This window comes from Leopardus geoffroyi, chromosome C3 (assembly GCF_018350155.1).
Source record: "Leopardus geoffroyi isolate Oge1 chromosome C3, O.geoffroyi_Oge1_pat1.0, whole genome shotgun sequence".
NCBI classification, from domain to species: Eukaryota; Metazoa; Chordata; class Mammalia; order Carnivora; family Felidae; genus Leopardus; species Leopardus geoffroyi.
This window is the reverse complement of record NC_059338.1, coordinates 106,340,321-106,359,194: the sequence shown is the minus strand read 5'-3', so window position 1 is coordinate 106,359,194 and position 18,874 is coordinate 106,340,321. Positions and strand designations below refer to the sequence as shown.

Sequence of the window (18,874 nt, the reverse complement as noted above, 5' to 3'; positions counted from 1 at the left end):
CTTGGAGCCTGGAGCCTGCTTCAGATTCTGTGTCTCCCCCTCTCTCTGCCCCTCCCCCCACTCAAGCTCTGTCTCTCTCTCTCAAAACTAAATAAACATTAAAACAATTTTTTTAAAGTTTTTATAACATGACAAATGCCTGTATTACTATGTTGAGTGAAAATGGCAAGATGCAAAATTTCATATACATTATGAAGTCAGTTAGATATTTTTGAATGCATGGAAATAACAGAAAATATTATTTTCTACTATTCGAAAATTATTAGCAGTGATTCCCTTTATGGGAGGAGTGGGATTATGGACAATTCTTCCCTTTTGTTTTTATATTTTCCTACACTGCTCATATTTTTACAGTTGAAATTATATTTTTCGTGCATTTATCCTTGGGGGAGGGGAGAAACCCTTTATTCTTGCTTACAATCCCGTCTCTGAGGGATTAATTTAACACACCGTATTCAGAGAGTCGCTGCTCTGGGTGAAGGAAGAGGCACAGAAAGACCTAGTTGGCAGATCTTGGAGAGTTAACTAGCACAAAGGTCAGTCGGATTCCTGCTCAGCACCCGGCTCCGTGGGCACCTGTCCTCTCTCACTGCCCATACAGGTCCAGGCCCCCTGGCCCAGGAGCAGACCCCAGGCCTCAGCTACAGTAGCTCAGTAACAAGTCAGTCGCGTGGCTCTCTTTTGGCTCTGCCCTTAGTTTCTGTAACCGGGTCTCCGGGGATCCTTGAAAGCAAGTGCCCCTCTACCTCCATCCTCAACCCCACCAGCAGCTTTCCAGCTCCTTGTGTTATATGCCCCCTCACTTCCAGAGCCCCACCTGTTCCCCCAGGGGCTGCAGATCTATCCCTGAACCCAGACGTCCTGGAATGAGTGCTGGCTTCTGAGACGAGCCCTCCAGGAAGCCAAATGCCCACTCTCTTGGACCGCTGTCTGCTTCCAGATGCTTCCCTCTTGGGCCCGTTTGCCTGCCAAGATGGTGAGTGACGGCCAGCCCTCCCCAGTGCTGCCCACCCACCTAGTCCTGCTTATTGCCTGCAGCTGTCCTGATCCTCCCCTGAGCTATGTCCCAATCTCCTTAAGCTCCTCTCTGGGTCCCACTCTGCTGATCAAACTGTTAGTCACCATGACCATAGCTCCTTATGCCCCTTCCCAATCTTCCCTTGGGGTCTGACAGGGAAAATGTGGCAGACACTAGGGCCCACTCTCCTGTTCCACTCAGTATTTACTCTGGGTGAGTGATTTGGAGGACTTGATTCTTTACGACGTTTGTATCTCTGATGAGACAGAACCTAGTCTAGAGATCCCGGCTTTCATTCAACAGTCTTAAGAAAGTTGGGGGCACCTGGGTGGCTCAGTCGGTTAAGCATCAGACTCTTGATTTTGGCTCAGGTCATGATCTCAGGGTTTGTGAGTTCGAGGCCCACTGACAGCACGCAGCCTGCCTGGGATCCTCTCTCTCCGCAATCTCTGCCCCTCCACCACTCATGTTCTCTCTCTCTCTCTCTCTCTCTCTCAAAATAAATAAACTTAAAAAAAAGAGTCTATGAAAGTTGTAAATTAATGATGGTGGTGATGATGAGCTTTTCTATATGGCTGGCGCTGTGCTAAGCACTGAACATGGACAGTCACATCTAATCTTAAAGTAACCCCACACCATGGGTGGGAACCACTGGCAGTTCCATTTCACAGATAAACACACTGAGGCTCACTTAGGTGAATTAAGTTGGTCAGAGTTACAGAGGTAGTGACTGAAAGAGGCAGGGTTTGAAACCCAGGCCAGAAATTGATCATTAGACACCACTCCAGGGGATAAAACCCCAAAGGTTCGAGGGGTGCCTGGGTGACTCAGTCAGTTAAGCGTCCACCTTCAGCTCAGGTCACGATCTTGCAGTTCGTGGATTCAAGCCCTGCACCAGGCTGCTTTAGATCCTAGAGAGAGATCCCTTTCTCTTTCCTCCCCTGCTCACATGTGCTCTCTCTCTCTCTTAAAAATAAATAAACATAAAAAAAAAACCCCAAAGGTGAGAGGTCCAGGCAGGTCACTGGGATGCGTGGATGGAGGGGCCGCAGGGAGAATGATCACCTGAGGAGTGTACGTCCATTTGTAGGGTGGGGGTCACCACAAAGCACCAGGGGAGTAAGGCCAGGCAAGATTGGGGGCCCAGGGTTGCCAGATCTGAGTTTTCAAGAGATGCCAACCAGTGTGCATTTTTGTGTGCAATCTCCCTGTTCTAAAATACGGGTTCAACATTTTCAGAAACACTGGGTTGGCCACGTCAAAGCCTAGATGGGCACCAGTCCCCAACCCACACAGTGCTACACTGTGTACCTCCCAGTCCTTACCTGTGACTCCTGCTCTTCTCTTTGTAAAGGGTGAGGGCTACGTACCTGCACAATCTCTAGCATTTCTGCCTTGCTGATGTAGCCATTTCCGTCCAGGTCATACATGCTGAAGGCCCATTTCAGCTTCTGTTCCAGCTTCCCCCTCGAGGTCACACTCAGGGCTATGATGAATTCTCTAAAGTCTATCGTCCCATCTCCGTTGGCATCAAAGGTGCGGAAGACATGCTCTGCAAATTTGGAAGCATCCCCATAAGGGAAAAAGTTCCCATAAATTTTCTTAAACTCTTCCATTGACAAGTGTCCACTGGGGCAGTCTCTCAAGAAGCCTTTATACCATTCCTGGATCTCGTGCTCTGTAAAGTCTGTGCTTTCCAGCAAATCCTGCATGACCTCCGGGCGAAGCTTGCTGTTCTGTTTCCCCATCCTGGCAGCGAGAATTCAACTGCAGATAGAGAAGAATATAAATCATTTTTAGACCTGTTCTTTAGAGGCACACTTTGTAATTTGTGATTGTTCCTTTGGAAAAAAAGAAACAAACTCTTTTAGTCCAATAACATTGTCTAGGATTTCCAACTCAGCCAAACAAAATGGTAGAAAGACAGAAAATGCAGAGCAGAAATACCACTGCCCAGAAAACTGTTCATGTCTTTCGTACAGAGTCACTCTTGGACCGTAGATACATAATGAAAGAAAGAGGGAGAAAAGGAGGTGGGGGAGAAGAGAGAGACAGAGAAATTGGCTACTTATTTCCACCTTTTCTATTTGCAAGAGGTCTACTCTGCCATTAAGAAGTCTGAGGCTCTAACACACCCAATCAAAGTATTAGTAGGGAGAATTTAAGAAGAACTGGGAGAGAGATACTATTGACATATACTTTAATACATCTACTTTTCAAAAAACAAGGATATATTTTGTTACCTATTTTTAAACTTAACATAGCGTGGGGGACAAAGACAACTTTTATTAGATGGGAAACAAGCCTATAATTATCATCTTCCTATTCACAGAGCCATTCAGCATTGATTGGGTACCGTGTACTGGGCATGTGTCTGGTGCTGTGAAGGCAAAGAAGACTGAGATGTGGCCCCTCTTTCTTAAGGGGCCCCCTGCTGCCTAAGTTCAAGAGCAGGGGTGGCAGTGAGGGGACAGTGTATCCGAGACCCATTCCCAGTTACGAGGGGAATGGATATGGTGCAATGACAGGACACAGAAAGGATCCCCGAGCCAAAAGGGGGCATCGGTGCCATCGGGAAAGTCTTCTTGGGGAAGGTGATATCTGAGCTTAGTTCCCATCTGCAAAGTCTTAATAATTTGAGCAGTTACATTTTGCATTTTTCCTATAATGGGAAAAAAAATCCCGAAAGTAAATCTTGGAAAATTATGGAATACACGAAACACAACACATACCCATTTTAATCATGATTCCCAATTTTCTCTGAGATTTTCTTGTGTGGTGTTTATTTGTTAATGTCTGTCTCCCTCCCTCTGTAAGGTCAGCCCCTTGAGACAGAGTCTCTACTGAGGTCACTTTGTCTCTCCAGGGCCCCCACAAATAACACTTGGTGAGATAACGAACAAAGGAGCGACCGGCAGACAGATAAATAATTACAACAGGGAAGTGCATAGTAATCTTCCCAGAAAAGGAGTCTTTCTGTTACAGTGGGGAGGCCCTGGCTGTCAGAATGCTATTTGAGTCACTAAAAATATCTGGTTAAGGCTTGGTTTTGGAATGTCTTTCTTTCCCCCCATTTTATTGAAATATAATTGACATATACATTGTATATATTTAAGAGGTACAACGTTAATGACCCACTACTACACCGATCATCATGGTAAGTTTGGTTAACATCCATCACCCACATAGGAATGATTTTCTTTTTTTAAAGTTTTTCTTAAGTATGTTTATTTGTTTGTTTATTTAGAGAGAACGTGTGTGGGGAAGGGTCAGAGAGAGGGAGAGAGACCCAAGCTGATAGTGCGGGGCCTGACACAGGGCTCGAACCCACCGACTGTGGGATCGTGACTTGAGCTGAAATCAAGAGTCAGATGCTTAACTGACTGAGCTACCCAGGCACCCCCAATTTTTTTTCTTCTGATGACAGCTTCTAAGTTCTAACTCTCTTAGCCACTTTCAAATATGCAATACAGTATTGTTAGCTATTGTCACCAGGCTGTGCATTATAGCTGTAGGATTTATTTAATAACTAGAAGTTTGTACCTTTAGCACCCGCTAACCCAGGTGCCCCTCCCCCACCATTTGGGATCTCTTACACTGAATTGCCTGTATACCTGTCTTTTGCCCCCACTAAAAATAAATTCTAGAGGGCAGTGTTTGCACCTAGCAGTGCTCAAACTTCTTGTTTATATCCATAGTCCAAGAACAACACCAAGCAATCTTAGTAATTGACGAGTTGACTGATTTTGTTTCCTGAGTTCTGCACTGGAGGCAGAACTGGCCTCACTCTCGCTCTTAGGCAGGGACCCTCGGAAGGGTAGTGAGAACAGGGCACCCGTCCTGTTAACAGGACCAACAGGTGCAGGAAGATCCCCTTGTACGTGGAATCTGGCAAACCCGATTTTATGCAAGAGCAAAATTAAACTACAGCTCCAAACAAAGTACCGTTTACAAACTGAAACTTTCAGTAGCTCTCATTTCCCTCGTGTATCTCTTTTTTCTGGAGGGAGAAAAACAAAGCTAGGCTGGTTCGCATTAGAATTTTAAAACTATCATTTAGTTGCTAAGTTGGCAATTTGCCCGAGGCAAGGACTCAGAAACATGAGGTAATGCATAATACATGGGTTTACAGAGCTCCGAAACATTTTTATGAAATTTATAAGTAATTTCACGTTTTCCTCTTTGGAGGGGGGTTCTTTAGAGTACAGCTCTTTGGTGTGGTGTTCAATCAAATCACCATTACTATTCTCTGGTTCTGTGCAAATCACCATGTGCCCAGCCCTAGGAAAAAAATACCATTTCGATATTTAAATCTACTTTCTTAAAGAATGATTGATTTTTTGGAGACACAAAACACTGCTTCTTCACAACTAAAGTTCCTTTCCCAACATTTAAAAAGTACTTCTCACTTATTAGATGTTTTTGCACTAGAGACAAATTGCCTCAACATTTTGGCTAAGTCTCCCATCGAGACTGATCTGTGTGCAGCTATTTTCCAGTAAACAGTAATTAAACCACATTTACAAATTCATTAGCACAGAAAGGCCATAACACAAACAAGGCAGAAGAGCATGGAATAAGTTATTTGGGAAGCTGTGCTTGCAATTTAGTCCAGAATTCGTTTCAGTAGATAACTACAAACACTTTACCAAGTATGATGGCTGAACTTGAGAAAACCATCTGGACTTGGTTAGACTGTACAACGAAAATCTCAGGGGACATACGATAGAGTCTCTTTCCCGGGGGGAGGAGGGGAAGAGAGAGGAATGCCTGAAAATACCTTTTTCTTTTGGAAGACAGGAATTTCTGCCTGTTTGAGTTGAAGAGGAGATAAAAATACCATCACAGGGAAATGCTGCATTAATTAGCAGTCCTGGAAAAAATCGTCTGGAGACAAAAGTTGCACATCAGGTCAAATCCTTTTCATTACTGCATTTGGTTATTAAAACATTAACTCTGTGCTGGTAGAACACAGTGGGGAAAAACTCAGGCCCTGGAATAAAAATGCTTGGGTTGAAAGCCTGGCCGAATTGTTGACGAGCTCTTGGGTAATTCGCTTAACTTTTTGGGGCGCCTCAGTTTTCTCATCTGTAAAATGAGTTCAGTAGTAGGAGTTCATACATATCTCACTGATTTGATGTGAGAGTTGAGTGAGGCAGTCGTATGTGTAAAGCACTGAGTCAGGGCCAGACGCTGTGGTAAATGAAAACCACGTCTTGTCCTTGATGGCCCTTCATCCATTATTGTGTTGAAACTTTGAAGCAACACTGAGTGAACAGCTTCCTCCATTTTATAATGGAGGAGCAAAAAATGAAAACTCAGAGAGGCCGAGTGACTTACCCCACGTCACACAGCTTGTGAGTCAGACAGCCAAGTGGTAACTTCGGCCTCGCACTTGGCTGTCCACTGGTTTCACCACTACGTTCTACTAACTCTACTAACTCTGTGGACAGAGCACAGAGAGAAAGTAAGACAACGATGCCATAAAAAATCAGAAAGAAGTAGTTAAGAGAGAGGACACAACCTCCTGTTAGCACTCATCCATTTCACAAATAGGGGCTGTCTCCTAGGAGGGAGGCACGGCTCTAGGCACTGGGAATTCATCACAGACACAACCCTAGTTACAGTCTGGTGGCATGAGACATATAATAAAAAAGATAAATAAGTGAAATGTTAGAGGAGACTGTTCCATGGAGAAAAGTAAAGAAGGGAGGGGGTGGAGGAATACCAGGAGTGAGTGGGTAGGTGGGTGTCAAAATTGTGAATAAGAAGCCAGAGAAGGCCCTATTAAAGTGATATTTGGATGGGATGCCTGGGTGGCTCAGTCGGTTAAGCGTCCGACTTCGGCTCGGGTCGTGATCTCACGGTCCGTGGGTTCGAGCCCCGCGTCGGGCTCTGTGCTGACAGCTCAGAGCTTGGAGCCTGCTTTGGATTCTGTATCTCCCTCTCTCTCAGCCCCTCCCCTGCTCATGCTCTGTCTTTCTCTGCCTCAAAAATAAATAAAAACATTAAAAAAACACTACATTATAAAGTGATATTTGGAAAGGAAGAGATGAGGTGAAGGGGGTAGCCATGGAGATCCTGGGACTGGAGATCCCTGGGATCATGGAGATCCATGAAGACTACTCCGGCAAACAGGAAGGGTCTAGACAGGGAGCATGCTTAACGTGTCAAGGATGCGGCTGGAGCGGAGGGCGGGAAGGAAAGCAGATGAGACCAGAACAGTAACAAGGGTCAGGTGACGTGGGACCTGCAGGTGACCTTAAGGGCTGTGACTCCCACTCTGAGTGAGACGGAGCCACTCCAGGATTTTGGCTTATATTCTAACAGGGTCTCTCTGGCTGCTGTGTTGAGAATAAACCAAAGGTGTGGTTGTGCAGAGGTGGGGAGACAGCTGGGAAGCCACTGTGATGACCCAGACAAGAGCCAATGGCGGCTGGAACCAGGGTGAGGAGAAGGAACTGGAAAGGGAGACCGAGGCAAAGGGAAAACACAAGGCTGACGCTGCCTGCTTGGCGGCTACGTCCTTCGTGCCCAGCTCAAGGCGGCACCGGGAAAGCATTTGGTGCAGAACAGAAGGAACCGTGGCTCCTGTTCCCTCTCTGAATGCTCCCCGACCCGCCCTGCATCTGTGGAGGCCGCCATCTGCGGCCCAACCGCCCACTCCAAAGCCAAGGGACTCCTCTGTCATTCCTTTTGCCTTTGTCCCCAAACCTGTCTCAAATCCATTACTTCTCAGCATCTCCATCGTCACCACCTCAGTCCAAACTGCCATCATCTCCGGCCGGCTGTCCAGATCGCTCTCCCCAGTGGGATGTCCCTCTTCACCCTGTGCTCCCTCTCCCCACTCCCACCCTGCCCCAGCCTCTTCCCCACGGGTCCCCAGAGTGACCATTTAAGAACACAAAACAGACTCTGTCACTCTTCTGTGTAAAGCTCTAGGAGGGCATCCCAACACACTTTGAATAAAATCCAGACTTCACTCTTGGCCCCTCAAGGCTCTGTGCGAGCTGCCCAGGCCACCTCTGACTAATCTCTCAGTCCCCTGTGCCCCCGACAGGGCCCATCTTTTAAGTATAAGGGCCTTTGCTTCAGCGCCCTGAGAAGACCTTTAAATAGTAAATATATCTCAGCCCTTTAATGTATATGTCTATATATGCAAATCTTAAATATACAGAAGATACATAAAATACATATATTTACTAAATATATATTTATATATAACATGTATATCACGTATATCTTATAAATGTATAACTATTTATATACCCATATATATTTATACATATTAATTGTGGCTGAATCTGTACTGCATTTCATTAAGTGAAATGCACACCAACTGTATTCAACATCAGCATTCTGTTCTTCAGTAGTTTACGCTGAGATGGGCCACGTGGCATTTCCCAACTTATTGTGGGTCGCATCCAGTCTCCCAGGGTCCAAAAAAATAAATCTGGGCTTAATACTGACCACAGATGAGAAAGGAACAATACACAAGATGAGAAGACACCAAAACCACCAGCAAAGGACCATGACCAGGAATCTAAAATATAAAGCGAGCCTTCCATTTAAAACGAAGAGAAAAAGGAACCACTCCTAAAAACGATGCCATGGAGAAAGGAAATGGCGAATAGTGGACAACCTTTTGGAATATAGTGCTTCCTTTTTTGTATTTTGTATCTGTGGAGTGAAAGAGATACAGCATTTCATTTCTGTGATTCCTCATGCGGTTTTACACACTCTGGGAATTAATTCTTGAGAGCCCAGAGCTAGACGTTCCAGATAAAAGTCCAACTGACCCTGGAGAGCCTGGCTAACTTCACAGAAGTCGCAGGGCAAAGTGCACAGAATTTGCAAGATGCTAGAAGCTGACATCAGGTTTAGCGGCAATGAGGAACACGGGACCTGCGGTGGTTCCAGAAAGAGACCAGGTTAATTAAACTGTTTGCCTAGCTGGGACGTGTAACCTTGACCTTCAAGAGTCGCTGTGAATTTTCAATCAATGGAATGTCTAGATGATGAAAACATAACCAGAAAAAGTTTCCTGAAGGGTAAGGTAGGAAATGATAAAAATTATAGATGAATGGGAACAGGTGTTCATTTACCACGACACCAGGTATTGTAGCCATCTGAATTTTGTAGGTGGCTAAAATCCAGCAAACACATTTCTGGGGCAGTTGTCCCTGATTTTCACTGAAAAAAGAAAAAGTGAATAAATAAAAACCTGAAGAGCACACTGCTCCAGAAATTTCCCTTCAATGAAACTTGTCTCTCGGTGGGAGTTTGAAAGGAGAACATATATATATAAGTGGACAGGGGACATACTATATAGCTATATATCTATATATATGGAATATAAGCTGATATATTTATATACAGTGGACAAATTAGGAAATAAAACAGTGGTGCAGAAAGGGAAGAATTAAAATGTGAAAGAGGGAGGATGAAGTGATATAACAGTTTCACTAAACTTGTTTCATCTTGCCCAAAGAATGTTCTCTCCTCTGGCCTCTGGTAAGATTAGCTGAGACCTATTTCCTACAAGCTCACGTGCACAGCAAAGGTGGCTTGGCTGAAACTGCCTGAAGGCCTACGTCCCGAGGCTTGCAGGATGGCCTTCTTCCCTTGAGGATGGGCACCTGGACCCACACCTGTGACTCCTCGTCACACACCTGGCACCTGCTCCCCTTGCAAAGAGGGGACAGGGTTGGAGACGAGAACTGAACTGATACAACAATACAGTGAGGAGGAGGCTCACTAGAGACAGCCTTGTTCTTCTTTCTGCTTTCCCCCCGCTGTGTGGTAAAGCCCAGGAAACACAGTTGGTCTTCTCAGCGTGAGCAGGGCTTACAGTCTCCGAATTAATCTGGTGCTCTTGTTCTATAGACTCTGCCTTTCAGACTGCAGAGGGCCTGGTCTTGGACTCTTTTCCAAGTTTTATTTTCGACAGAAATAAAGGGCAACCACATTCCTGCCGATAAAGCATATTTCTGATAGAACCTCAATAGAGCATTATCTAACAACAGCCCCCTCCCCGAAATGGAAATATCATTTTTGGTTCTGCTACTTACCAAAGTAACACATCATTATTGTAAAAAATGTAAGTAATCAGGGGATATAAGAATGAGAACACGAACACTCTCACTGGGATCCAATATAACTCTACAGAAGATAACCGCTATTAACAGTTGCATTTGTATATATCCTCTTAGACATTTAAATGCATATATATGAAATCCGTATACCCTAACCACAATGGGATCACACTATCCTATTCTGGAACCTTCACTTTCACTTCAAAGTATACTGTGGGGGCACCAGGGTGGCTCAGTCAGTTGAACGTCCAATTCTTGGTTTCAGCTCAGGTCATGATCTCACGGTTCGTGAGTTCCAGCCCCGCATCGGGCTCTGTGCTGGCAGCAAGGAGCCTGCTTGGGATTCTCTCTCCCTCTCTCTCTCTGCCCCTCCCCTACCCGTACTGTCTCTGTCTCTCTCAAAATAAATAAACTTAAAATAAAATGTTTGTTAAAAGTAGACTGTGGATATTCTTCCATGTTAGACATATGGCTATATCTCATCTTTTTAAATGGCCGAACCTTCATCGATTGAGTCAATGGATGGTGTTGACCTTGAGAGCAGCATTGAATTAAGTAACTGACAAAGTGTTTACTAAAGTCAGGCTTACAGTCTTTTGGTATTCTACTGCATGATATTATTTAACTAATCCCTCTTTATGGACATTTAGGTTGATTCTGCTTTTCTTTCATTCCCTTGGCATCTACCTGAGTCCTGGTTCTCTAATTCTTTGGGCAATATATATTATAAAGAGGTTCTTGATGTCTTAGATAAGTACCATGATCTCTAGACCCTCCCTTCGAAATTTTCCAACAAGCCATTTTCCCTGGAGACTCTACATCTTAATTGTGAATTTTGCAAGAGTCTGCACAGCAACTAGTATCAGACTTGAAGGAGCGCTGGAAATGGACTTGGAACTCCAGCCCAGCCCCCCTGGTCTGCCTGTGTTACAGGCACACACGTGCAAGTTTAGCCTTTCTTATTTCTAGCACATAGGAGGGCATGCTCACCCTGCTCTTTCAAGAGTACATGACTATTAGCATGGAAATACCCCTTCTCTACTTTTGGCTTAAAGACATATTTTGCCCAATAGCATCCTAAGTGCTCTGTTGCCCGATGCTCCCCTCCTGACCTTCACGTCCACTCTTCTCCCTGCTACTTCATGTCCAACTAATGGCTAACTTCCCACCACCCCCTCCTGGACGGCCAGCCATTAGAGGTGAACTTGCATCGTATGCTTAAAGTGCCCTTAAGTAAGTGGACAGGGGCCATACTAAATGGTCACCTTCCAGACCTGCAGAAACTACAAAGCTATCTCAAAGAAAGTAATTGTTAGAGGGGCCAAAGTCGAGGGCTTCAGACAAAGTTAACCTGTCTGTCTGGGCTACCTTGGAGCCAGGTGCCAGGGCAATGCTGACGGCAGTAGTGGAAAGAGGGGGGACCTCTGGGGGCCCTCAACACTCCTCCAGGGTTGCCAGGGCTAAGACCATACCATGGTCAACTTCTGTGGAATTCTGATTTCCATAAACATCTACTTAACTAAAGGTATTAAAGAATCTCTTATTTAAAAGATAGGAATTATTGGGGTGCCTGGGTGGCTCAGTTGGTTGGGCATCCTACTTCAGGTCAGGTCACAATCTTATGGTCTGTGAGTTCGAGCCCCGTGTCAGGCTCTGTGCTGACAGCTCAGAGTCTGGAGCCTGCTTCAGATTCTGTGTCTCCCCCTGTCTCTGTGTCTCCCCTTCTCTCTGCCTCTCCCCTGCTCGCACTCTGTCTCTCTCTCTCTCTCTCTCAAAAATACATAAAACATTAAAAAAATTATAAAAGATAGGAATTATTACCTTGGGTTTTGATAAAATAATGAAGGGAAACAGTGAGCCATCATGGGCTGAGGAGGACAAATAGATTAGCCATAGGGATCTAGGCCTCACACTACTGGCAGCGCGAGGTACCAGAGGAGCTCCGCTCCTCATTTTTAGACATCCTCTAGGGGCCACAAGTGCATTTAGCTAATTGATACAAGCCCCTCCATCGAGTCTAAGAAGAGTTCGTAATTTTTAAAAAGTTCATTCAGCAAACATGTGTTTAACATCTACCGTTTCCGGGCTTAGCGCGAATATTCTGATTTAAAAACTAGCATCCTACCTGGGATAACCAAAGGAAGGGAATCTGGGATTCCGGTTGCAGGTCAAAGCAATTTCGTTAATATTTATTTTCACAATTGCGCTGTAGAATTGGTGAGATGGTTATTGCATCTTCGTTTTACCCTAAGAATGAGGGGTTCAGAGAAGCTAACTGTTAAGACAAAATCATGCAGCCTGTGGCTGTGGAGAAGCAGGATTGGAAGTCCCCTTCCCATCTCCCACACCCTTCACATCCCTGGCTCCACCACCTTTGGTGTTTGAAGGGTCGCTTCCATTGGAAGGTACAGATCGATCATGATCACTTTCTACCCCAGCCAACATGGCTGAAATATTAATGTTTGTGCACCAAACATACGTCCAGGTGAGAAGGCCATTAACTAACAAAAAGACTATGAAGTAGCATCTTTTAAGTTCTTACACCTTTTGCATCCTCCAGCAAGGTGTGTGGAAAGGGAATTGGACTTGGTAGCAGAGGAACTAAATTGAAGTCCTTATTATAGTACTGTGTTTTGTGACCTTGGGGAGGTCATTTGACCTCTCTCGGTTTCATCCTTCTTCAGAAAGTAGGTATAAGAACACCTTTCTCCTAGGGCTGTCTGAAGGACTAAATGAGAAAAAGGAGCCCGAGTGAATTGGGAAAAGTTCAACATCGTGTCTTATATCCAACAGGTGCTTAATGCACGTTGACTATTAATCTAAATGAAACAAGGGCTTGGTGGGTTGTTTACAAAGATGAGCCTTTCAGATTTGGGAACACTCTCCCCCAGGCTTTAATGGAGAATTCGAAAAACAAGAGGAAGACAGTCAGTCACAGGAGGGGGTGAGCTTCCAACCTGATTCACCTCCCTGGAATCACTTGCCAAATGTGAAAGAATTTGTGGATTTGCACCCAGACAGGACTCCTGCCAGACCTCCGTGACGGAGTGTTTTCCCTGGTGGAAGTTATTACCTTAACTTGAAAGTAAGCAAGAGATCCCATTAGAGAAGAAGCTGATGGAGAGCAGGACACTGTTTCTTTCTTTGGTCTTCTGTCCTGAGGCTGGGAGGGCTAAGGGGGGTTTGGGCAGAATCAGAGCAGGCTCAGGGAAACCCCACAGAATTTGCCATCCCGCTCTGGGAAGGTACTAGCGCTAAAAAGTGGACTTTAATCCAGGGTCTGGCTGGACAAGACTGGTGTTTTCAGAACAAATTGGATATACGATACCATTAACAAACATCAATGATTGATTGAATCAATTCTTTCCTACCTGGGGAAAGAAATGATTCAGGTGTTTTATTGCTTTTGTAAACCAGGTTTTCACAAGAAGATCAGAGGTGAAAAGGAGGAATAAACTGGGTTTAAAAAAAACCCCAAACTTCCATTCATCATGGGGGGGGGGGGAGGGAAACAGCCACAGAGAAATACTTGTCTCTCAATTTTATTTCTTTAATGTTTATTTTCTTTTTGAGAGAGGGAGAGAGAGAGAGAGAGAGACAGAAAGACAGACAGAGAGAGACAGAGTGCAAGCTGGGGAGGGGCAGAGAGAGAGGGAGACACAGAATCTGAAGCAGGCTCCAAGCTCTGAGCTGTCAGCACAGAGCCCGACGCGGGGCTCGAACTCAATGAATGGTGAGATCATGACCTGAGCCGAAGTCAGACACTTAACCAACTGAGCCACCCAGGTGCCCTGACTCAATTTTATTTCTAATTATTGCCCAATTTCTTAACCCAGGCCTTCATCATCTCCCACCTGAGCTCAGAAATATTAACTGCTCTCCGTCTTTAACACTCTACCCGATCATGTCATGTTCCTCAAAAAGCTTCCATGTTCCCTACTGATGACAGATTAAGGACTAAACCCCATAGCCTAGCATTCCGGGTCCTTCAAGGTCATGCCCAAATTCAGGGGAACTGTCAAATTCTTCACTCTACCCTGAACTTGTACACATGCTTTTATTGCTACTCTAATCCCCACAATGGTCCAATGAACAAAGCTCATGAGAGAATAAACATAAAACACTTTGTAAATGTAAAGCTGTTTCCTTAACTAGTCAATATTATAACCATGACTCTCTACTTGTTGAATCTTACTTGGTGTTCAGATGGAGGTTATTACTTCCCGCATTCAGCTGTCCTTCCTCTTCCAAGTGAGCATTAAGCATATCCATGGTGTTTTGTTGGTACATCTCTATACAGCTCTGAGAAGGACGCTGAGCCTGTTTCCCCTTGACTGTAGATGGTGTTACTTTCCTTGTGTCACTTTTAAGAATTCATGGGGCACCTGGGTGGCTCAGTCACTTGAGCGTCCAACTCTTGGTTTCAGCTTGGGTCATGGTTTGCGGGTTCAAGCCCCACATTGGGCTCTGCGCTGACAGCATGGAGTCTGCTTGGGGTTTTCTGTCTGTCTGTTTGTCTGTCTCTCTCTCTCTGCCCCTCCTCTGCTCTCTATCTCACTCTCAAAATAAATAAAAATAAACATTAAAAACAAAACAAAAGTATTCCATGAAGCAGAGGATAGCTGGAATATTTATACGATTTTGCGTTAGGCGAATAGTAAGGTGGCTGGCAAGTATTCCTGGAGATTATTCAGTTGTAGTAACAAAGCTGCTGTGTCTGGACTTCCCGGTGAGTCTTTCTTCTACTAAGAATGTCTGGGGAGCTGGACATTTTCTTTGTCTAAGGCCAAAGTTTATCAGGGATAGTATTAGGTTTGGTTTTTTCCCTTACATTTTGTTTTGCCTGGGAAAGAGTGGTCTCAGGGGTAGTAGAATAGCGGTCTTTGAAGGTAGCATAGTCTCTATAGGCTAGCGAAGGAAAAGAAAAAGTCCCCCAGAATATAACAACAGACACTCTTTAGGGGCTGATCTTACACAGGAGGGGTGATAAAGCACAATGGTTAAGTACATGGGTGCTGGAATCAGAGGGCCCTCAGATCCAATCCTGGCTACAAGACATACTAGTTGTATGGCCCTTAGGGACTTGTGCTTCTTTGCGCATCAGTCTCCTTAAGTGTAAATTTGGGTTTTTGTCAGGATCAAGTAAGATATGCAGTAGAGCCTGGCAAAATAAACACTTCCTCCTCCTTCTCCTCCTCCTCCCCCTCTTCCATCACTGTTGTTGTCATTACCATTATCATCATCATCATCATCATCATCATCATCATGTTATTGTCTCTCTGGCCATATATCCTTCTGTCTCCACATTCCTTCCCTCCACTTCAGCTTCCCTGGTCTCCTTCCTTAAACATGCCAGGCATGTTCCCTCCTTAGGGTCTTGCACATGCTGTGGTCTTGGTCTCGAGTGTCCCTGTGCCCCTGTATCTTCGTGGTTCAAATGTTTCCCATATCCTCATGGCCCAAATATCCTCCCATGAGCCCATGGCTCAAATGTCACCCCCTTACATCACTATAGCTTGATAGCTTGAATGCCTTCCCTCACATCCTCATGGTTCAAATCCCTCCCTACCCATATCCTCATGCCTCATTCCTCACCTCCTTCAGGTCTACTCCAATGTCACCTTCTCAGTAGCACCCTCCCTTATCTCTTAGCAATAATTTTAACACCTCTGTCCCTACTTTGCTGACTGCCTTAACACTTATAATACACTATCAACTTAATCTTGTTTATGGTCTGTCTTTCCCCACTAGAAAAGAACTTTCACCAGGTCACAGATTTTGGTATGATTTGTTCACTACTCTATGCTAATGCTAGTGCTGAGAACAAAGCCTAGCATATAATAGTTGCTCAGTAAAAATCTGTTGAATGAACAAATAAATTACTAAATTCAATTTGGTCTCAATTGTAATTTAACCTATTTTTTCTTTGCTCCTAATCTCACAATACAGATTATAATTTTTAAAAATGTTTTAATGTTTATTATTTATTTGGGGAGAGAGAGACAGACACAGCATGATCAGGGGAGGGGCAGAGAGAGAGAGAGAGGGTGACACAGAATCCGAAGCAGGCTCCGGGCTCCGAGCTGTCAGCACAGAGCCCAACGTGGGGCTCGAACTCACAAACCGTGAGATCATGACCTGAGCCGAAGTTGGATGCTTAACCGACTGAGCCACCCAGACGCCCCCAGATGATGAAAATTTTAAATAAAACAGAGGACAGTGTTTTTGGCATATGTGCAGCCCTTCCGTGAAGCCACTCCCCTTGCTGCTAATACTTACTGCACTCCAAGTGTATGTAGGGCACTATATCGGCTGCCCAAGGCCACAAATTGAAACAAAGCATAATCTCCTCCTGCATGAGTTTACAGGGCTTTCACATAGCCTATTTCAGTAAATCCTTGAACTGCTGTGAGAAAGGAAGGGGCAAGATTAATTACCCCTGCATTAAAGCAATTGGGGCCAAATGTCGAAAGGTTTTCCCAAGGTTACATGGCTGCCGAGCTCCAAAGGTAGAATAGAACCAGATCTTCATATTTCGTCCACTCAGCAGCCTCACAGGAGAACACACAGCAGTCTCGGGGAGGATGTTCCCAAGTGTTCGAGGATGTGTGTGTGTTTGTGTGCTTGAGCAGAGCCTGCCTGCCTAGCTATTTACACTCAGGTTACTATTTCCACTTCTTGTTAAGAAAAAATGAAAAAGGAAGCTTAATCTGAAAAGAGAGAAGGTGAAAACGCATCTGCAAAGCGAATAAAATACAAAAAATCTAAACAAAGGATCCCCGCCATCTCTCACAGAGAAAACTGTGTATGGTAGTTCTTGTGAGTTTACTCACTTAACGTCTCGCACACCCACCTACCCCCTTCCCAGCAGGAACCACCTAACATCTTTCACTTCTAATGAGCGACCTTATCTTTTCTTGCCCTTATGTTACAACCAACACTAAAAAACACCATAGCACTGGGCGCCTGGGTGGCTCAGTCAGTTGAGCATCCGACTCTTTGATTTCAGCTCAGGTCATGATCTCACGGTTCGTGAGATTGAGGCCTACGTCGGGCTCTAGTAAAACCTGGACTGTATGGATGGGGTTGGAGCAAAAATGATTACAATAAAAAAATGTGAAAATTTCAAATGTATCCAAATAGTTTCATTGAAGAAAAAAAGCAAAAAGAAGTGTTGTATTGTATGTAGCTATTCTATCTGAATAATGGTGAAGGTAAGTTTGCCAGAACTTCTCTTGCCCTTCATTAATGACTTCTGATGTGCACCAGTGTGTGAAATGATAACAATATTATTCCAGTCCTCTGAATCAATCACTTGTTTCTTTAAGAGCAGCATTTCCCCCTATAAGAAAATTATGCAAAAAATAGGACAGAAAATAATAATACAAGAACACAGAAGCACAGTGGAATTGACACACTTCAGTGATCAAAACTGAATTGGATTCATTTGTACATAAAAGCCAAAAATATCCATTCGTCAGTCTAAATGTCCATCAACTGATGAATGGATAAAGAAATTGTGGTTTATATACACAATGGAATACTACGTGGCAATGAGACAGAATGAAATATGGCCCTTGTAGCAACGTGGATGGAACTGGAGAGTGTTATGCTAAGTGAAATAAGTCATACCGAGAAAGACAGATACCATATGTTTTCACTCTTATGTGGATCCTGAGAAACTTAACAGAAGTCCATGGGGGAGGGGAAGAAAAAAAAAGAGGTTAGACAGGGAGAGAGCCAAAGCATAAAGGACTCTTAAAAACTGAGAACAAACTGAGGGTTGATGGGGGGTGGGAGGGAGGGGAGGGTGGGTGATGGGCATTGAGGAGGGCACCTTTTGGGATGAGCACTGGGCGTTGTATGGAAACCAATTTGATAATAAATTTCATATAAAAAAAAGCCAAAAATAAAAATTTTAAAAGCTGAATTGTAACTATGGTATGCATGTAGCTTAAATCACTTCTTTCCTTTGGGTCACGTGGACTTTACCTATGCATTAAGAGGCATATCTTTACATGCTTAAATCTGTCCCTAATGCATTAAATAACAGGATTGAAAAGTTAGAACAACACCATTCCTACCGTAAAACTGAGCTATGTGCTACAGGATATAGGAGAAGCCTGGAGTAATGTCTTCATTCCAGGAGCTCCCATTTCCCTTTAAATGCTTTCACAAGAATTTCCTGAGAATGTGCTGTATACCTAGGGCGGGGCAAGATGTCACGGTGGATTCAGAGGACAGAGGGATTTAAATAGGATGGAGAGGCAGGGAAGACAGGTCAGCTGGCAAACCAGAGAGATGGTCGCTTCACATCAGAGACATGCTGTCTATACTCAAGGAGCAGAAGTACGCAAGGCGATGACACGTTACACATGAAACAATGAGAGCAGGAGTTCTTTTCACTACGACTTTGGGTTCAGGAGTGGGCAGGGTGATTGGATTTTGCCTATGATCCTACTCATTGAAAAAGGCAAAGGTAGCTTTATGGTCACAAGGGAACAAAAACGAGGCAGTACAGGTGAGTACAAAGTGATGCTTTTCTCTTGAACCTTCCCTGCCCCTCATCCCTCAAAAAAACTGAGCTGTGAGTGACACTACAAATTCTGAATCTGTTTTCATTTGTCACAGGTGCCAGAAGAAATATGACAACAATAAACTAAACTCTTCATTGATTTATGAGAACATGATTATCAGATTTGGATTATAAAAACAACCTGAGGATGAAGCTTGCAGTATAGCTCTGGATACTGCATCTCAT

At 44.3% G+C, this 18,874-nt stretch overlaps 1 protein-coding gene and 1 non-coding gene across 4 annotated transcripts in view; one reads left to right on the top strand and one right to left on the bottom strand.

The window, feature by feature from the left end:
* Positions 1-18,874, bottom strand: part of NCALD (neurocalcin delta) — a 279,891-nt gene that overhangs the window by 17,959 nt on the left and 243,058 nt on the right. For all 3 annotated transcript variants that reach the window (XM_045454028.1, XM_045454029.1, XM_045454027.1), the window contains one exon: positions 2,389-2,785. In XM_045454028.1, coding sequence (XP_045309984.1) covers positions 2,389-2,766 — 378 coding nt within the window. In that variant the 5' untranslated portion in view covers positions 2,767-2,785. The remainder of the gene's footprint in view (positions 1-2,388; positions 2,786-18,874) is intronic.
* TRNAR-UCG lies at positions 6,829-6,913 on the top strand. Its single transcript has one exon. It is a non-coding gene; the product is annotated as a tRNA-Arg (tRNA).